Genomic DNA, 21,284 nt, shown 5'->3' with positions numbered 1-21,284 from the left:
TTAATAGATGCAGAGAGAATGAGAAAGAGAAAGGGAGAAGAAGAGGGAGAGAAAGAGGGAGAGGGAGAGGGAGGGAACTGGGCTAGGAATCAGGAAGACTACTAAACCCCATCTGCCTTAGTTTCCTCATCTGTAAAATAAGCTAAAGAAGAAAATAATAAGCTACTCCAGTATCTTTGAGAAGAAAATCCCAAAAGGATCGCGAAGAGATGGACACAATGAACATTAATATTCATCTTGGAACATCAGAAGGAAACATGAAGAATTGAACATGACTGAATAATGACAACATAAAAATCCAAAACAATTGGATGAAAAATGAAAGCTGTAATCAATTTGTTGCTCACCACATATAACCAATCATTCTAATAGTTTGTTCAGACAGAACTAACTTGAATCAGTCAGGGTTTTTAGCACCAATGAAGCACAATTTCTTATAGGCAAAAAATAAAAATTAAAAAATGTACACAGCAATATGTTCACTGGACCTCATCAAAGTTATTACAGTTGAAGTAACTGTCTGAGCAATAAACGATTTGACTGAGCTTCTAAAAATTATAGGGCCATCCTAGGTGATCTACTTTCAATCAATATTAAATTTGTAGTATGCATAGTCAGAGGGGGCTGGCCTTGGTGTCAGAAATATCTGAGCTCATCTTATTTCTGGTATTTAACAGCTTTATGAACCTCTCAGAGTTTCTTTAACCTCAGGAAATTCTCTAAAATGAGAAGTTCCATTTGAGTTAGAAACCCAGCATCATAGAGTTCCTCCTACCCACAGAGTCACAAGTAGGAACCAAAATAAAAGAATAGTTACTACTTATCAGCCTCCTGAGTATGCTAAGCTTTGCCTAATTTCCTCCAGCACTGTGGGTTGTAGTAATTGATTTTCTTTCTTACACTCTGATTATTGTCTTTGGTGACTATAAACTAGATAGTAGCACAGGGAATACTAAACAGATTACAGCATGTCAACACTCGACCAATTAAAGGAACAAAAGAAAATATGAGCCTGTCCTTTAAGACAGTGACATACATTTTGACACAGTCCCCATTCATTTCTTATTTATTTCATATGAGTCTGACTGTCAATCTCTTTTAATGTCTAGGGAATTAAAGCAATGATGGAAGGAGAAATCAGTGTACCATCTGAATGCTCACTTCTCCTCCACTGGTTTTTCTGACAATGTAACTAGATTAAATTTATAAGTATCACAAAGGATAAAATGATATATTTGTAAAGTACTTTACTTTGCAAACAAAAGCTCTCTAAAAATGCTAATCCTTATTATTATTATTATTGAAAAATATGAAAATTATTATAAAGTATTTTGCTAGTCTTGAAAATATAGTACAAACATCACTTTTTTTTTTTTTTTTTTTTTTTGCTAAGGCAATTGGGCTTACGTGATTTGCCCAGCATCACACAGCTAGGAAGTGTGAAGTGTTAAGTGTCTGAGGCCAGACTTAAACTCAGGTCCTCCTCACTTCAGGGCTAGTGCTCTATCCACTGCTCTACCTAGCTGCCCCTAAAAATCACTTCTAAATATTGTCCCAGTGTGTGAGGATTTGGTTATGATGACTCCATGCTGAAATTCTTAACTTTTTTTGTGTTGTGACTCCTCTGGCTGGCTGATAAAACTTACAAATCCTTTCTGAGAATAAGGTTCTTAAACACAAAAAAATAAAATAAATAGAATTAAGGAAACAAATTAATTGAAATAAAGATGTCATTTTTCCCACCCAGGTTCATAGAGCCCCTGAAATTAATCCACAGACGGACCTAAGAATAGCCATTCATCTCTCTTAAATCAATATTTTGCAATATATACATTGGATTTTAGAGTCATAGATATGGAAGGAACTTTAGAGTTTATCTAACCAAACCCTCCTCTCCATACACACACATTTTACAGATGAAAAACTGAGACTCATAGAGATTAAATACAGTGTACATAAGCAGAATGTGACAGAGCAAGGATTTGATATAGGTCCTCTGAATCCAAAACCAACATTGTTTCACTCACAGAAAATAGCTTTTTTCCCTCCACAAAATCAGTACATCACAAAATAAAAAATCTATTACAAATAACATCTTATTACTATTGGCAAGGGAGGGAATGAATGGGGTGGAATAATCAATACAGCCTGGGATACCATTGTCAGGAAATCATAGGGCTAGATACCTTTGTCAGGAAAACTGGCTATGTGATGTGGTCATTGTTTAATCTATCACGTGAGAATGCCTTTACCAGGTATTTACCAGATTCTATTGGAATAATAGGGCAGCTAGGTGACCCTGAAAGAGCACTGGGTTTGATGTCAAGAAGATTCATCTTCCTAGTTCAAATCCTACTTCAGAAACTTAGTAACTATGTGATCCTGAGCAAGTAACTTAACCCTGTTACTCTCAGGTTCCTCATCTGTAACTTGAGTTAGAGAAGGAAATGGCAAGCCATTCCAGTAGCATTACCAAGAAAACCCCAAATGAAGTCAAGAGTCAGACACAACTGAACAACAATGAGATAATGGGATATTGAATAGAAAGTGTTTTACAAATCGTAATTCGTTATGTAAATGCTAGTTATTATTATTGTTGTTGTTATTATTGGTGTGTGTAACTGAATCTTCTCCTTTTCCATCTCTTCAAATACAGGAGCTAACGCCTCAGCCCCAGACCAACTGAGTTTAGCATTAGCCTGGAACAGAGTAGACATCGCTCGAAGCCAGATCTTTATTTATGGGCAACAGTGGCCGGTATAGTGTATACATCTTCATCATCTCATAGAAATGCACCTGAGGTGGACTTGAGGACTAATTTAAGTAGCCTCTGGAGGGGCTCAAGAAAACACTGCACTCTGATTTGAGAACATGAGTTCTTGGCTGCAAGGGAATCTGTTGATAAATTGCTTTGACTAATAAAGGGTTCCTTCTTTGTCTTTAGGGAAAGATCCCCATCTAGTGGAAGCCTTGAGCTTGAGTAAAACTCCTTTTTTGTGCTAATTAATATCTGTGCCTGCCAGTTTTCAGTTTTCAGCTCTCTGATTTAAAAAAAAAAAAAATCTACAGTGAAAATGAAGATTTGGAGAGGAATTAATCACTTGTCTTTGTTTGAGGGTGGGAGTGAGAAAGAGATTGGCAAATTCTAGACACTCCCCCTCCCCCAGGCACCCTTGTCCTACTTTATGCCTGGGTCACACAGAGGAGACAAAGAACACATACCAAGATGGCAAGTGCCATCTGGCACTACACAGCACAGCACATGGTCTTCCGTGTCTCCCAAAAGAACAGCATGAAAGGAAACTGAGCTTTATATAACTGTTCTTGGGTTGTGTCCCTTTTTGTAACTGGGGCTGGGGGAGAGCATAGGAAAGTTGGGCACTCAGTACGACCATTGCAGCCTTGGGGAAGGGTAGAGAGGAAAGGAAATAGGGAGTAGACAGATGATCTGAAATAAATCTGTGCCTAGAAGCAAGCACCTTTTCAGGTTTTTTCCTGTTTTGTTTTGTTTTAATACTTTATCAGGAAGGCAGTGCTTGGGTTTATATTAACAACCTATTTGTCCTCATCAATCAAATTAAGTGAATGATACCATTATTTGAGAATACAAAATAATTTATTTTAAAAAAACAAAAAAATTTTTTGTATTAGGAGTATTAGGAGGCTCAGAAGGAAAGGGAGATTAATAAACTGTTCCCAAGAACTGGTTATTTTTTGTTTTGCCAGATAGGGTCACACCACAATCTGCCTCATTCCCTTCCAACAGGGCCAACTTGTGGTCGCTTGGATTTGGTATGCTAAAACTAATATACTTCTGGGCTATTATTAGGCACTATTTTGATCCCTGAAAAAGAGTGACATACAATAGATACTAGCCTAGGAATCAGGAAAGCCTGAGTTCAGATCCTTTCTATGACACATATTAACTATGATCACGGACAAGTCATTTAACTTTTTATATCTACTCCCCGATAAGATTTCATAAGATTATGAGGGAAACAATGTGTTACAATGAAAAGAACAATGAATTTTAGTCAGAGAGATCAGGTTCAAACCCCAGTTTTACCATTCCCTACTTTTGTGACTTTAGTCAAGTTTCTGGTCTCAAGTTTTCTCATCAGTACAAAAAGCAAGTTGGATTAGATAATCTCTAAAGTTCCTTGGAAATCTTTATGATCCTATACATTATAGCAAAGTTGCTGATCTGCACGAGGGAAGGAATTTCCATGCCAGGAGTTCCCCACATTTGTGAAATCATAAGTCTGGGAAAAAATAAAAAGGAGCCCTGGTTGAAATGAAAGAAAGCATTTAAAATGTTAAGTACTTCCTTTGAAGTTACAAAGAATGAAGGGACAGTAGAAAGAGAAGCTTCTCCAATTCTTTCAACACATAGCTCACCCAGGAATGAGGCAGCAAAAAAAGATGGAGGTGGGGCTGGCAAATCACTCTATTCATAAAGTCTCAGAAGATTATGGGAAATTAAAGTGACTCTTTTAGGGTAACACACCTAGTAAGTGTCTGAGGCAGGATATGAGCACATATTTTTCTGACTCCAGTCCTTGATTCTTCAGTCAGATATTATTTTTTTAGGTGGATAAGTGGCTTCCCAAGAATTGGCTACCTTATGCTAATATAGGGCAGCTTATCAATATCAAGAACAGGAGTCAATCTGTGACTTGATTTGCAGGTGGGGTCCCTGGAGCAAGCAATGCTGGATGCCCTAGTGTTGGACAGAGTGGATTTTGTGAAATTGCTCATTGAGAATGGAGTAAGCATGCATCGTTTTCTCACCATCTCCAGACTAGAGGAATTGTACAATACGGTAGGACCAAGCTAAGGCAAATTTTTTCTCTAAGTTTCTTGTTCTGCCTTCTCTTCATTTCTATACTGATAAGATGCATGGACCCTTTCACTCATCCTCTCCATTTTTAATCTTTTCTTTCTCTTCCTCACCCACTATGAACATAACCTGGCTATATAATAATAACAAAACCTGCAATTTTAGAGATTTTTGCACAGAATTACCCACAAAAACCCTGCAAGGTAAGTAGTATGAATATTATTAGACTCATTTGACAGATGAAAAATCAGAGGCTCAGAGAGCCTGAATGAATTCCTTTAAGTTATACATTGCAGCAGTGGCCAAGCTTCTCTCTAACTGAATATCCCACTAACTGGACATCCAGTTGTATATTACAACTGGATTGTAACCCAGGCCTTTCAACTCCAGTGTTCTTCCTACTAAAGTCATTGAACTGAATTAAGGAGGCCATACAACAAGACTATACAACTTCTGAGTGTTATAGTAAATCTGATCTTATTTCCATCATATACAAACTTGAAATATATTGAAACCAGAATCTTAAGGAAAATTTTCTGTCATTGAAAATGTAAGATTATACTAAGGTTTTGGGACTTCCCATATGCTGCCTTATGCTTTGAAAAAAATCACTTTTATACATATTATCTCATTTGATCCTCACAATAACCCATAAGGTGTTGTTATTCCTGTTTTACTGGTGAAAAAACTAAGGCAAAATAACTGAAGGAAGCTAAGATAGGCTATGCAGGGTCAAATAGCCATTAAGGGTTTGAAGCAGGATTTGAACTGAATTATTCTGGGGGAGCGGGGAGCAGTATAAGTGACTTACCTAGGGTCATACAGCTAGTAAGTATTAAGTGTCTAAGACCAGTTTTGAACTCAAATCCCTCCTGATTTCAGGGCTGGTGCTCTATCCATTATGCCATCTAGTTGCCCCAAACTGAATTATACTTTACTCCAAAATCTGCTTTCCTGTTTATTTGCAAATAGGAGGGAGAACTTCAAAACTAGAATACAGTTCATCTTCTTTAAAAATTGAACCAGCATCAATTGAGATCTTAATAATTCCTCAGGCAGTTGGAATTTTATAGCATCTGGACATATGCTATCCCATTTGGTTGTACAACAAACTATGGGAGGTAAAAATAGTGTAGATACTATTGTCTTAGTGACTTTGCTGAGGTCATTCAGCTTAGTGGCAGGATCTAGATGTGAGCCCGGGTCTCTAGCAGCATGATGCTTTGAAAAGAGCACAAGGTTTGAATTCAGAGGAATGGGGTCCAACTCTCAACTATGGTTCTATAATATAATCCATGTGTAACTTTAGGGAAATTATTTAACATCTTTGGGTCTTAGTTTCTTTGACATTCTTTGTAACTCTAAAGCTTATCCTTAATATATAGCAGATGCTTAGTAAATGTTTGCTGTCTTGACTTGTAAAATCAGTGGGTTGGACTCAATGACCTCTGAATTCCTTTCCACTCCTAAATCTATTCTTCTGGTAGTCTAAGTCTACCGTTATTTCTTTTCAATTCTACATTGCCTCTCCATCTTACCTTCCTGATGAATATCACTGCTAGATAAAAACTAGTGGATTCTTTTTGTCATTTTCAGAGACACGGACCATCCAATACTTTGTACCACTTGGTCAGGGATGTCAAAAAGGTAAGACACCTCTCGACAGCAGGTCGGAGGCTCTGTCCTGACTGCTACATGTCATTAGAAGTGGATGAACTCTGTTTGCATGGGCTGCCAAGTCAGAATGTATTCCTACTGCCCCATAACTCCTTTCCCTCACTTCATTTCAGATTGTAATTTATGTCCATGTCAACTGACTCCTTTGCCCCACATTGCAGCAGTGGCCAAGCTTCTCTGTAAATGGTTTTAGATGCTTTTCTGAATATAATGCTCTGGCTAATAGAATTATAGGCTGTCTTGTATCATGTGGATTTATGCTGTTAATAGTATTTTTCCATTTATCAGAGTGCTAGTTTCCATGTTGTTGATCTATTCATATTATTTATCTTGATTTGCTGAGTCCTAAGAAATTATTGTAGTTTCATTTCTGCTACATTAAATATAATGTGTTGTACTCACATCTAGAAAGATCTAGGAACAGTGAGTAGTGGGAAACAAACAATGCTTCAAAATAATTCATATTTCTGTTGGATTTAAGGTTTAAGGAGTGCTTTTATCCCAATGATATCCCATGATCTAGATAAGACTAGCATTATTATTCTTATTTTATGCATAAGGAAACACTTAAATGACTTGCCCACAGTAATGCAGCTAGAAAATATCTCAGCATGAGACTCTAGCCTTCTGATTTTACATTGTACCATGCTTGTAACTCAGAATCACAATTTTTTTAAATGAAAGAGTCTCATGCAGCAATCTAGTTCAACTATTACCTGAAAATGATTATGTTATTATAAATAATAATTAATTATAATCATATATAAAAATAATATGTATCAATTAATATAAATAATTAATATATTATTATTGTAAAGTTTTACAACATACCCAACTAGTCTTCTGGTTTCTACTTGAATCATTATTAGTGCTTTGCATTCTTCAAAACATTTTCATATTTGAGCCTTGTCTTGTGTTGTATAATTACACAACACAAGCTTAACTATTATTGTCCCCATTTTATAGAGAAGAAACTGAGGAAATAAGGGTTAGATTGACTTGGTCAACCCCCAGTCACAGAATCATTCATTTAGACTTGAAAGAGATGTTAGAGATCATTTGTTAAAGTTCAATCACCTCATTTTATGGATGACAAAACTAAGTTCACAAGAGGTTGTGACTTGTCCAAAATCACATAGATAATAAAGAAGAGAAAACTAATTCAAGCCTAGATCTCCTAGTTGCCAATCTAGGGCTCTTTCCTTTAACAATGGAGGTAGGACTCCTATTTCTTAATTTAGTGCTTTTTCTACTACATCATATCTATACATAGTCATTAGCCTCACTCCTCCAGAATTATTGGAATCCAGTGGCAAGACTTTATTGTGGCATAATGGATAAAAATCTGGCCTCAGAGACTCAAAGACATGGTTCAAGTCCCATATCCAATGTACTGGCTGTGATCCTAGGCAAGTGGTCTAACTTCTCAATAGTCTAGGTAGCTCCCTAAAAATAAGTTGCAGGGAAAATGCAGATTTGTGTTGGTAGAGGAAGTTTCCCCCTACTATACAGGAGACTCTTTTACCAATGAAATCACAGGTTGAAATCCTGTCTCTGTTCCTTGAAGATACTCATAGGCAGTTTGAAAGCTAATGTAGTCCATTGGTAGATGCCTTGGCCCCTATATAAATTTACCAAAACAGAATCTCAACAAGAAGATACTGATTGAAGTTCTGTATAGTAATAGTGTTCCCAATATTGAGAATCTATACTGGTCCATATTCCAGTCAAACTGAGAGATTTTCTGGGGTTTTATTTTTCCCCTATTAGAATATAAGCTCCTTAGAGAAGGAAAGGTTTTTTTAAACGTGTATTTTTTAGTACATAGCAGATGCTTAATAAATTCTTGTTGGTTGATCAGTTGAAAGACCTGGCCTTTCTCTCCCAGGTAAAAGAAATGAGAAGCCTTGTAATACTCCAAAAATGAGTTGGCATTTTAGTGAGATTAGCACTAGGGTAACGATCCTGAGAAAGTTCACTTTCTCTTGATCACTGCTTTACTCTAAAGCCATCTTTAAATAAAGACAAAGGCTAAGTCGCGTCCCTTTAGCGTCATTGGAGGTCACATATAAACTAAAACCCATGGAAAAGATCTATGCTAAAGCTAAGATGATAGTGAAGCCTTCAGCTCCATGACCTTATTTCTGATGTTACCCTAAGAAATAAGAGAGAACAAAACCCAAAAATTTCTAAAGCAAAACCTTTATTATTTTCTTATACACCAATCAAGCTCATGGTGGTCTAAATGATTCTAGTAAAGTTATATCAGTCATCACTCTTTCCCCCTTTCCCATATCCCACTCTTTATAGTAGAGCTTAACTGTTCCATAGTGGTATGTATGTCCCAAGTTGGGAACCCAACTGCTTTAGGCAATCCTGCAGGAATTAAAATTAACATCAAAGGCAAAAGAATGATTATCTTTTATTATCTATCTATTATCTTTGCTTTTTGGGGGTCTGACATCTGCTGATCTTGTAACATTCGAGAGCATAAAGTCTATCTGGGTTTAAATTTCTCCTTTTCTGATAAAACAATCTCTCCTAAGAATGATGCAATTTCCTATGGAGTATCCAGAATGGGGGTGTAACATTGACCTCAGAGTTGGCTTGAGACCACATTTTTGGTGATGTGACTTTGTGTGGAACTGGAGTACTCTCCCACATTTATAGTTTAGTCATGTCACATTTATTTCTCCCTTCCTTCTCTAAGAAGGAGGGTGATCTATAAGAATTTAGTTCTCAAGCTAGAGATTTTGATGATCACATTCCATGTGCCATTCCACACCCATATCCAATACAACTCAGAAATTTGGAAGACTCCACTGCCTCATTAAAACCCCTCCAGTATTTAAATTAAATAGTCCTCCTCTTGACTCTTGACCCAGCATTATATACATGCACGCTCACAAGCAGACTGCAGTGTCTTTTCACTAGTGCTCTCATCATATTTCATTGTTGTTCCCAAAATCAAAAGGACATTATGTAGTTTGTTTTCTTCTTAAGCAACATTCCTCCAACTGTTACAAAGTAACAAAGTATTTGTGCTAACTACTACTGTCTACAATAGTGTTTGTTGGGGAATCAACCCACTATTCATTACTGTTATAAAGAGACAACATCCTGCATTACCCATGTATATGTAATAATCCTTTTCTCAAAGAAAGCCATGATATAAAAGATCAAGACAATTTTTGGATAATTTATTCATTTTGGGAAGAAAATGTAAAAATTTTAATTTGGCATCACCAATATACTGAGCATAATATACTGAAGCTAACAAGCTAACACATCATTTGTGAGCTTATTGTTTACAGTTTATAAAATGAAAATTTTATTTGATGAAAGAAGGAAAACAATGCAGAATCCCTTGAATAGGTTCACTTTGGTCTCAATATGGCTCCCAAACATAAGATTTCCTCTCCTCGATAGGTTTTTTCCCTCCACTGTTCTGGCAGAGAGCATTGGGCCAGATGTGGAAGAGCATCTCTTGTCTCTCCTACTTCCCATTATTACCATGACATTATTCTTTTCTTAACTCCACAATACAATCATCTTTTCTGTATGTTTTCTCTCCATGATAATAAAGGGGAAGGGAGGAACTAGGGTTCTTACTCTTGGTATCATTGCAACTCTAACAAAGTGGGCAAAATCCACTGTTGAGTTTTCATCTGGAAAAAAGTTACTATTCCTCTTCAGAGCATCACAACTTTTAAGTTGGGTTTCTCCCTTATGTGTGTGGGGTGGGAATGAGAGGGGTTGTTCATTAGCCCACTCTCCTCTTGTTACCACCTAATAGTTCCTAAAGCATGCATACCCTTGGATCATTGCTATTCTCCAATCAGTGGAGCAGCAAGCAAGAAGAAAGGGAGAGAAATGGGAAGAAAGTGTTATTTATAATAATGGAATGGAAGAGAAAAGAGAAGAGATTTCCTTTAAAAAAAGAAAAAGCTGAAGGGCCAAGAGAGGGGACTTTAAACACATTGATAGGTCATCACAAATCACCAAGAAAATTCTCTCTGAAAATGATCTGAATCAAATATAAAGAGTTGTTTTCACACAATTAGTTTCAGATTTTTAACTAATTTCTAACAGTGGAATCTATGAAACAACAAAGATGATATAGCAAAGATAATATAACAATTTATATAATATAAAGCACCTATTGAGAATTTAAAGCAGTAGAAACTAGCTATATTCCCAAAGTTGTTTTCATGCATAAATCCATTGGATGCTCTGATGCACTTACATTAAAACCAGAGTGGCCCTAATTCATCTGCTTTCCTAATTTTTTTTTCTGTGATATATAATAAGCTGGCATCTTAGTAGTTGTATCTGCTCATGTGGCTCTGTATCTTTGAAATACTCTTCTGTGTCTTAGATGTGCTAACATCTCCAATCCCCTAAATCCCCATCACAATGTCAATTTTTTTCCCAAAGGAGAGTAGTTTAAGAGTATTGTATGAAGAGGGCTATGGAGGCTTAGAATCAGGGAGATCTTGAACTTTCAAATGCTAACTCTGACACTTCCTAGCTGTGAGACATAGAGCAAGTCCTTTAAACTCTATGTCTCAAACAACCAACTAGGACTTGACCTCTATGTCCTTTCAATTGTAATATCCTTTCAATTGTAAATAAAATCCCATGATCCTAATCATAGGTGAACTGCAATATGGATTGGTTGCACTGTAAGCTCTCATATATCCTTCTTTTATTTGCAAATAAGAGGTAGTTTTATAACAAAATTCAAAACTCATTATATATATATATATATATGTAAAAGGAAACTGAATCACAAAACTTTGCAAAAGGACATTCAGAAGGTCACTTTAAGCTGGTCTTTTAGTTAAAGATAGATAGTGGTAAAATAGACAGAGCTTTGGGCCTTAAGTCAGGAAGATATGAATTCAAATGTGGCCTCAGACATTTATTAGCTATGTGAAACTGGGCAAGTCACTTAACCTTAATTTTCTCTTCTGTAAAATACTAGAACCTATCTCCCAGAGTTGTTGTGAGGATCAAAAGAGATAATATTTGTAAAAATTCTTATCACAATGCCTGATACATAGAAGGTACTATATAAATGTTTTTTCCCTTCCCACTTAAAAGATCATTCCTAAAATGGCACCCAGATTTTCTCTTTTAAAATCTAACTGCAGAGCGATCTCTCAAGCTATGTTGAAATGGCCTAAATTGATCTAGGTGCCCAAACAACAGCTAGAAAATGCATTATTTATAAAGAAATAATATCATCTGTTTTATGTCATAAAAATCCAGAAATAGGAAAGAGTAGTGACCAGAAAATGGCATTGAATTATTCCCTCCAAAGTGTTTATAAGAGTCAGGCAAAATCTGTTGAGACCAGGCCCATAATTAAATATACAGTTCTAGAATTTAATTGAGCACCTAACTTGTACAAGTATCATAGTCTTTTCCCTCAAGGAGCTTACAATCTAAAAGATAAGACCAGAGGAGCAACGTAAACAATGTTGTAAAGTAGGATTGATCAAGGTACCTTAGGGAGCTGAAATAGAACCTAGTCTGCCAAATGCCTCACAAAGCTCATAGTCCAAATATTTAATAAAGACCTTGATTGAATTGAATAAAATTAATTGTATTGTATTGAACTGGATTTTTTAAAAAGTACATTCTGAGATTCTGTATATTCTGAGTATATCTCAGTATATTCTGAGATAAGAATGGATAAATTCTGATATAACTCAAAAAAATGTAGACTTTCTTGTTTAGGGAGCCACATTATAAATTACATTTTTTAAAAAATTTCTAACTTAAAAAATGTCCTGTTAGAATAAGTTGACTACCAAAAGTCTTAAGGGTATTATTATACTTTTTTAATGCCCTAGTTGATATAATGAGGTAAATTATAATTTTTGCACTTTTACAGACAGGATGGAAGAGATTTATAGTACCTGACAGAGAGTTCCATTATGTCCTTCCTCTCCTACTCCCTCTACATACAGTGAGATTAAATGGGACTCCATCAGTTTCTTCAAATTTGTTCCTTTGAATTCTAACCTAGTGGCCCTTTTAGTAAACCCTGATCCCAGGAGATCTAAAGTTGTCTCCTTTAGCTAGAAAATTACTTAGCAGGTGAGGAAACGATATTGAGAAAACATAAGTTGTAACTTTTTTTTTTATTAGTTTTATGGAATATACTTTTTTCTGACTTTCAGGAAAGATCCCACTGCTTCCATTGGCACATATCTCACATATCTCATTCTTTGCTAAATATATGCATATTTGCATATGCAAATATATGTATGCATGTATGTGGATATGTACATATCCACATATAAATATATTGTAAACATTATATAAGGAGATGTGTGTTTGTATTCATATATATATATCTACATGTATATATGTTTGGTAAACAGTGAGATGTGTGCCAATGGAAACAATGAAACGTTTCCGAGTAGTCATTAAATTAAGATTTTTTTGTTAGTCACTCATGGTTTAGTGTGGCTTGAAGAGTAGATATCTCTTTATATGTACATCTTCTGTAGTCTAGATGGTGTATGTCCATACATATGTATATAAGTACATACATGTACATGCATATATGTATGTGTATGTATATGTGCATAAACATGTGTGTGCATGTAAAGAATATTATAGATTAAACCTTTTTTTCATTTATTATTCTTCCACTCAACATTCCACCACATATTATCACACCTCTAACAACTTTCATTCTTCAGGGTATTCCACCAACATAAATATTACCACTAAGTCTTTTTCTTCAAGCAAAGAACTGATCTTACCATTGAGTACTGTAGATAATCTTAGCAATATCCTAAACTAGAAAAGTACTATTACTATTCCACAAATATAAATTCCCCTAAATTTCTTGTCATTATTATACATTTTCTCATTTGAGCCTCACAACCATGTGATTTATAAAACAAGAATTATTATACCTGTTTTTACAGATGAGAAACTTAAGATCAGAAAATGTAAAAAGGTAAGTTGCAGAATCAAAAACTGGAATCCAGGCAGATGTTCTAGATGCAATACTTTAGGAAGGTTAGTTTAATACTCTTTCTATTATACTACCTTTAAAATCGAATGATGTGTCCTTTGAATATTTTAACTTAATTTGACATTCAATTTGAATATTAAATATAGATGTAAAATTTGCAAAACATGAAGCACCTTTAAAAGATGGACAAAATAGGGACCAAAAAGGCAATAATTTTAGAAAAAGTTTTCTGAATATCCCCCCAAAAAAATTACATTTTATAAGCAATATTCAAAGTAAATTATCTTTTTTGATGCCAAGTTGGGCTTAATCATAGAAATCTAGGTTAATGTAGACTACTCATTTCCCTAGTCTAAAAAATGATTCTGAAAAATTGAGAAAAGCAGACAGACCTAAGGGAATAATGGCACAATAATAATTAATTTTTTATACTTTTTAAGCTACATAGAGCACTAGCCTTAAAATAACTCTGTAAGATAGGCAATGCAAATATTGTTTATAGATGAAATAATGAAGCTCACAGAGATGGAAAGACATGTGCCTTTAAGTCATATAACAACACAGCACAGAGGACAAGAGTGCTGGGTTTGAAGTTAGGAAGACCTAGGTTTTCATCTTTCTTCTGTATGACCATTGACAAACCACTTAACTGATTAATTAGCTCCGTTTCCTCTCCTGCAAAATAAGGATATCCTTTGGTATCTACCTCATACCAACCCTTGTCCACCCCTAGAGAGAATATGAGTGAGGATAACAACCAGACAAGTCACAGAGTAAATAGAGAAAACAGTAGAGAGTAATGAAATGATAACTATTTCTTTGGCTAAGTCACTTCATTTTTGTCCACCTGACTCCTGCCATTGGAACCCAGGAGTAGAAGCAAGGATATTTGGAGACAAAATTGCCAGATTCAGTCTGGATTGTTAATATGTATATAGTACTTCATGTCATTGGCTTAGAACACAGTAGTTCTAAGGTCAAAGGCTCAATCCTAGTCCATTCTAATTAAGTTTACCTTGTTCCAGATCCAGAAATAGAATCTTTAACCCTGATGAGCCAGTCCTTAATTTTGTGGTTTTGGTCACCAAAGAACTGGGTGAGAGTGTGATTGATTCATTGAAAGTATATCACCACTACTTCTTAATTCAAAGCATATTCCATACAAATAGAGAATATCTTTTATACCATTTACAATCCAGAAAAGTCAAAGATCCCCTTGGGTTTCTTTAGCTTAATTTTGAAATAAAGTAAAAAGATCAGTATCAAGTTGATTAGGTTCCTAACTACCCTTTACTGAAACCCTTAGGTAAAATGATTCATTAAAAGACAAACGTAGGATTGGCTGCAGCCTTGTTTTATTGGAAGATACAAATTCTGTTATTGTTCCAAAGTTTATTTAGAAACTATGCCATGCAAATATTATTTGGCCATTTTGTGCACTGTGACACCATAGCCATTTCTCAGTGAGGAATCCTGGAATATGATAATCTCATTCTGTTCAATTAAGAAAAGGCCTGAGAAGCTCATCTGGGCCCCTTTGAAATTCACCATTGTATCAGGATTTCTGACAAATGGCATAAAGCCAGCACCTGATGCAGTCAACAAATCCTAATCTAGGAGAGATGGAAATTTCCTTTGGCTTTATAAATCTCCTTTTTGAAGCAGAAATAAAGAAAAGCAGAAAAATAAATAAATAAATAAATAAATAAATAAATAAATAAATAAATAAATAAATAAATAAATAAATAAAAAAGAAGACACTTAAGCCTTATCTAAATATTTTCCACTTTGGCATTCATCAAAGTTAAAACAGCTAAATGAGACTTCCCAGTCACCAGTCACTTATAAATATTATCCTCTACAGGATTAAAGATGAGAAATCTCTCCTATGATAAGAAAAATAAAGATTCCACAGAAAAGTATCCCTCTCCTTCTCTTCTCTTTTTTACCCCTACTTTCTATACTTCTTTTGGTGTAGTTAATTATTTTTAAAATACCATTTGCCATTTCTTTATGTCATCTGAGGAAATATTTTTCTGACTTTCTCATATTCTCCCCCTTCTTTCTTGAAAAAGTTACCACTATTGTTAATTTTCTTTAAGTAATTTCCAAAGTTAGTCATATATTACCCCAATTCTGATTTAAGCCTTAGTTGAAAATAAATCATCTTTAAAGATAAGTCTTCATGTGATATGTGAAGGAATAGCTAGATGATCTCTGAGTATCACTGACAAACAGTTATCCATAGAAAAAGGATAATGAAACTGACTTAGAATATCTAAAATCTTTCATCTTAATGAACGGGTAAATGAGAGAAGTAGAAGCACTGAACTCACTAGATAAAGAGATAACACAGAGCATGGGTTGCTATGCCAGGCAAATGAAAGACTCCCAGGAGACCAAGTTGTACTGGCAGGAAGGGTTGGGAGAGGAGGAATGAAAGTGACCTTTAAATCATGTCTTCTCCTCATGCTTCTTGTGCTTCAGTGGTGTGTTTTTCTCCTCAGTTGAAGACATTGAATTCTGCATTTTGATGTTAATTCCTGTTACTGCCAACAATTACTACATCTTCTTATTTAACTTATGTCTTCTTTCCAAGAGAGAATATCCAGGTTTCGGTTGGATCTATTTTAAGGTGAATTAATTAACCAGCCTAATAATACATTCAAATGTTTCTTTTTTTGTTATTATTAATTTTACTGTAAAAATAGTTACAGAGAATGTGGTGCAGGATCCCTAATAAACCAATTTGTCTTTTGGATTTGTTTGTTTCCACTTTTTTTTTAAATTCATTCCTGGGCTAGGGGAACCTGCCTCCAGATTACAGGATAAGTTTAATCGACATTGGTCTTGTAATTGAATACCTGATGGGAGGAGCTTATCGTTGCAACTATACTCGAAAACGCTTCCGGACTCTCTATCACAATCTTTTTGGACCCAAGAGGGTGAGGCAATTAACTCTTTTCTGTTTTGTATGTAATGTGATTAGGACCCTGTCCCTATCCACCAAGATGTAGCTGATTTTTCTTCCCTTACTTTCAAAGATGACCAGGTTAAAAGGGAGCAATTACCTCTCTCCTGAACTTCTTGGCCACTAACCCAAGGGAAACAATGAATATTTCCAAATCAGGCTGAGAACAAACAGATTTTTTATTGTGAATGGGCTAAAGAACTGTAGCCATCTATATCCCAAAGAGATATTAAAGAAAGGAAAGGGACCCACATGTGCAAAAATATTTGTGGCAGCCCTTTTTAGTGGCAAGAAACTGGAAACTGAGTGGATGCCCATCAGTTGGAGAATGGCTGAATAAGTTATGGCATATGAATATTATGGATTACTGTTCTATTTAGAGAGACCTGGAGCGACTTACATGAACTGATACTAAATGAAATGAGCAGAACCAGGAGGTCATTGTACACGGCAACATCAATATTATGTGATGATCAATTCTGATGAACATCACTCTTTTCCAACAATGAGATGACTGATGCCGGTTCTAATGATCTTGTGATGAAGGGAGCCATCTGCATCAAGAGAGAGGACTGTGGGAACTGAATGTGGATCACAACATAATATTCTCACTCTTTTTGTTGTTGTTTTTTTGAATTTTGTTTTCTTACTCACTTTCTTTTTTTGATCTGATTTTTCTTGTGCAGCAAGAGAATTGTATAAATATGTTTATACATGTTGGATTTAACATATATTTTAACATGTTTAACATATCCTGGATTGCTTGCCATCTAGGGGAGGGGGTGGAGGGGAAGGAGGAGAAAATCTGAAACACAAAGCTATTCAAGGTCAATATTGTCAAATTATCCATGCATATATTTTGAAAATAAAAAGCTTTATTTAAAATAAATAAGTAAAGTGTAAAATTAAATTTAAATTTAAAAATTTTAAAAAGAATTGTAGCCATGCATACTAGTCACAAATTTTGAAATCAACTTACCTGTTTTGCTGCTTCTTGAAGAAAGTTAATTGTTATAGTTATAGTAGCTGAGCATGTGTGCATGCATGGGTGTCGGTCTATTGATATGGAGAGAGCATATTTATATTTCACTAACTAAGAAAAATGTGGAGGTTAGTATGGATGTTGAGAGCATGTGATACTCATGGAAACTGGCTTTAAATTTTGTTTCTTCTACTGTCAAATTCTTTTCAAAATATATGGCTCTCATTACTTTAACCAGAAATATATCTGTTTAACTACACATACTCAAACCCTTCCTGTAAAAATACTAGAAAGGGTATTAATTGATGCCAGAAGGTCAATATGAATTTGAACTCCAAACTCTACCACTAATGAATGGATTATGTGACTTTGGGCAATTTATTTAATCTATCTGGGCCCCAGTTTTCTCATCTACAAAATAAGGAAAAAGATAAAGTCCTTTCCAACTCCAAAATTCTATGATTTTGGTCATTTGCTTCTGTTTCTCTGTGATCCCATTTGGGATTTTTTTGGCAAAGATAGTAGAATGTTTTGTCATTTCCTTCTCCAGCTCATTTTATAGATGAGGAAACCAAGGTAAATAGGGTTAAATGATTTGCCCAAAGTTATATAGTCTTCCTGACTCCATGTCCACTACTCTATTCATTATACCATATAACTGCCCCAATCCTATGATATTCAAGTACAAGAATGCCGTGTGATTACATGAGTTTATGTACCTCCTTCCCTCTATCACAAAGTAGTAACTTCTCTGACAGTGCTTTCTGACAGGAAAAGAATATCTACGTATATCTACTTGGCATGCAAATATTCCAGTGAAAAATGAAAAGTGTGATCAAGTATCTGGATTTCAGTGTAAATAAAACAACATTTGAGGAAAGCAGGAATGTTATTGATATTCCTGATGCAGATAAAAATTGGGAAGCTACTGATTTTAATTAGTTTTTATCTGGCTCTCATTTCATTTACATGCACTACAGAGGATCTTAGACTGAAATCAGCTTCATCATGCCAGCCTTCCATATATCTACTATGTTTTTATTTTTATACTGGAGTACCAAAAGTGGATTTTAGAAACATTACCTCATAATTATTTTGTGGAACTTACAAGTAATCTTTTTGTAATGCCGGAGAAACTGAGGCAGGAGAGAGATTAGAGAGTTTTTAATATTTTATTAATGGGAGAGTAAAATTGACTGGACAGGACTCTTGTCTCAAATTATCCAGTCAGACAGAGATAAAAATATACTGGGACCAAGGAATCCATGTTGGTCCCAGGGCTAGAGGAGACTGTCATCCCAAAGAATCCAGCGTCCAGCATACAGCCAGCTGCCAGCCGCCATCCTCCAGCAATGAATGGAGGAACCCCAACTTCTTAAATACCTTTTCTCTAAACAAAGGAAAGGGTAAGAAGCGAGGGAAAACCTCTATCAAGATGGGGAAGGCCACAAATTCTAAGAACCCAGAGACAGGATGTCTGAATACAAAGAAGTAAAGATTTTAGTGAGGTATCTTGGAATATTTTAGAGGGATATTGTAAATTCTTGAGGACACAAAAGAGTCAGGAGGTCTACTCTCTTGTTTATCTTGCTAATTTATAACCTTAGAACAAATAGTCCTCAGTCTTACTAGGTCAGAGGGGGATTTACAACTAAAGATATTGAGACAGAACAGTTAAGGAAACTGAGTCAGGGCAGTTAAAGAGTACTGTGGCAAAACATTTTAACCCAAAATCAGATAATCCACAAAGGAGGAAAGGTAAACAAAAGAATTAACAATCTTAGTCTGAAAATTTTGCTGGGTTTTTTTGTTTTTTTTTTTAAGTTTTCTGGTCATGTGTGATCCTAATTCAAGGTCTAAGGTCCCAAATAACTAACTTGAGTCACATTATTTGTGACTCATTGATTGTGAACCTGCCTTCCCAAAACCCATTTCCATGCCTCTGCTCAAATAAAATAGCACACAGGATTTACAGGAGCAATATAGAAAACTATCAAGATAAGAATAACAATATTCCCAAGACTCTCTTAGATTGATATGCAAATGAACTAGAGGCCAAAACAAAAGCTAGAGGAATGTTCCATATTTCTGGCTTTATTTTGCCTACCTGCATTTCATTACCTTTGTCAACCTGGATTTTATCAGATTATAGAAATACCTAAAGAATTGGGTTCACTATTTTACTGCTTAAGTAAACATTTGATGGTTATTAATACTGTAAAAAATTGAGTTGGAATAAGGGAAGTTTATGACAGAAATTACAAATCTTTAGACTATCTGTGGAGAAGAAATGAAGTAAAATGCAGGATGATGGGTCCATCATCGCCAGTCTTCTGAGCTTCATAAAATAACTTCAGCAGCTTTATTTCATTTAGAATCTTTACAAAAATATCATTACATTCTCCAATAATTTTTTAGTTAGTGAATAGGAGTATGACATTTGGTACCATATAATTCTTTCACATATATATTTTAGTTATTATAAGATGTTTTTCATTATTTCTACAAAAATAATATATAAAATATTTTTCAACTCTTCTTTTGACAGCCTAAAGCCTTGAAACTTCTAGGAATGGAGGTAAGTGTTTATTTAAAACATTAACACCTTGAATGGTGATGATGATAAATAGTATTTTGATAAGGCTTTAAGGTTTCTAAAGTATTTTATATTATATATTAACTCACTTGGTCCTCACAACAACCCTAAAAGGCAAGTGTGATTATTTCCCCCATTTTACAGATGGGGAAACTGAGATACATACATACTAAGTCCAGGATCTCACGCAAGTAACTGTTTAAGGTGAAATTTGAGCTATACTCTATCCACTGAACCACTTAGCTGCCTAACAACAATAATAATTGGAGCAAAAACATTTAAATAGTTTGAGCAACTAGGTGGTATGGTAATATGCTGGAATTGAAGTCAGAAAGACTCCTCTTCCTAAGTTCTAATCCAGCCTCAGATACCAGCCGTGTGACTCTGGTCAAATCAATTAATTCTATTTGTTTCAGTTTCCTCAATTATAAAATAAAAACCCTCAAATGTAAAATGAAAATAATTATTTTTAAAAAGAAAATGGCAACCCATATCATTTCCAAGAAAACATCCATTAAATGAGATCACAAAGTCAGACATGACTAACAAAAAGGCCAAATAATAACAATTTATATAGTCTAGCAGTGGTTCTCAAACTTTTGTTCTCACTATCTTTATACTATTTTAAAAACTATTGAGGGTCTGTCTAAAGAATTTTTGTTTATGTGATTATATTGATAGATATTTACCATATTAGAAAAAAACTAATTTGAATTTGCAGACTTTCTGAAAGGGTTTCAGAGACCACCAGAGAATCTCTGGACTTGACTTTGAGAACCACTGGTCTAAAGTTTAAGATCTGCAAAGTGCTTTACATATATTATCTCATTTGATCCTCAAAACAATTGTGAGTTCATACTATTTTCCTTTTTTATATTAACTTGATTATAATAGATTATAATGATCATTGGGTGGAGAAACAGAAGCAATGCTTTCATGAAGGTATCCTATAGACTATCTAGCCAGAAGGAAAAAACATGAAAAGTTCCAGAAATATCACAAACCCAACAGAGAGGCACAATATCTATCAATCACCCAGCAGGCATTTATTAAACACTTACTTGAGGAATTTCAACTATCTAGACATTTGCTAGAGTCCTTTCTATGTTAGGGAGGAAGAAGGGGGCCAGAGAGAGAGAAATGGATATAGATTATATGAATAGAATATAGATACATGTATTTATGTATTTTCAACTCTAGCCTTGATCTGCTAAAGCC

The 21,284-nt window shown here is 35.0% G+C and overlaps 1 protein-coding gene across 1 annotated transcript in view; it reads left to right on the top strand.

The window, feature by feature from the left end:
* TRPM3 (transient receptor potential cation channel subfamily M member 3) overlaps positions 1–21,284 on the top strand; it is a 700,360-nt gene that overhangs the window by 575,028 nt on the left and 104,048 nt on the right. Inside the window, exons 10-14 of the mRNA XM_051962081.1 lie at positions 2,657–2,757; positions 4,688–4,822; positions 6,437–6,487; positions 16,322–16,462; positions 20,019–20,048. Of these exons, the coding sequence (XP_051818041.1) occupies positions 2,657–2,757; positions 4,688–4,822; positions 6,437–6,487; positions 16,322–16,462; positions 20,019–20,048 (458 nt within the window). The remainder of the gene's footprint in view (positions 1–2,656; positions 2,758–4,687; positions 4,823–6,436; positions 6,488–16,321; positions 16,463–20,018; positions 20,049–21,284) is intronic.

The sequence above is a fragment of the Antechinus flavipes genome, chromosome 1, assembly GCF_016432865.1.
Source record: "Antechinus flavipes isolate AdamAnt ecotype Samford, QLD, Australia chromosome 1, AdamAnt_v2, whole genome shotgun sequence".
In the NCBI taxonomy this organism is placed as follows: domain Eukaryota; kingdom Metazoa; phylum Chordata; class Mammalia; order Dasyuromorphia; family Dasyuridae; genus Antechinus; species Antechinus flavipes.
The sequence above is the reverse complement of the archived record's forward strand: the minus strand, read 5'-3'. Positions and strand labels throughout refer to the sequence as shown.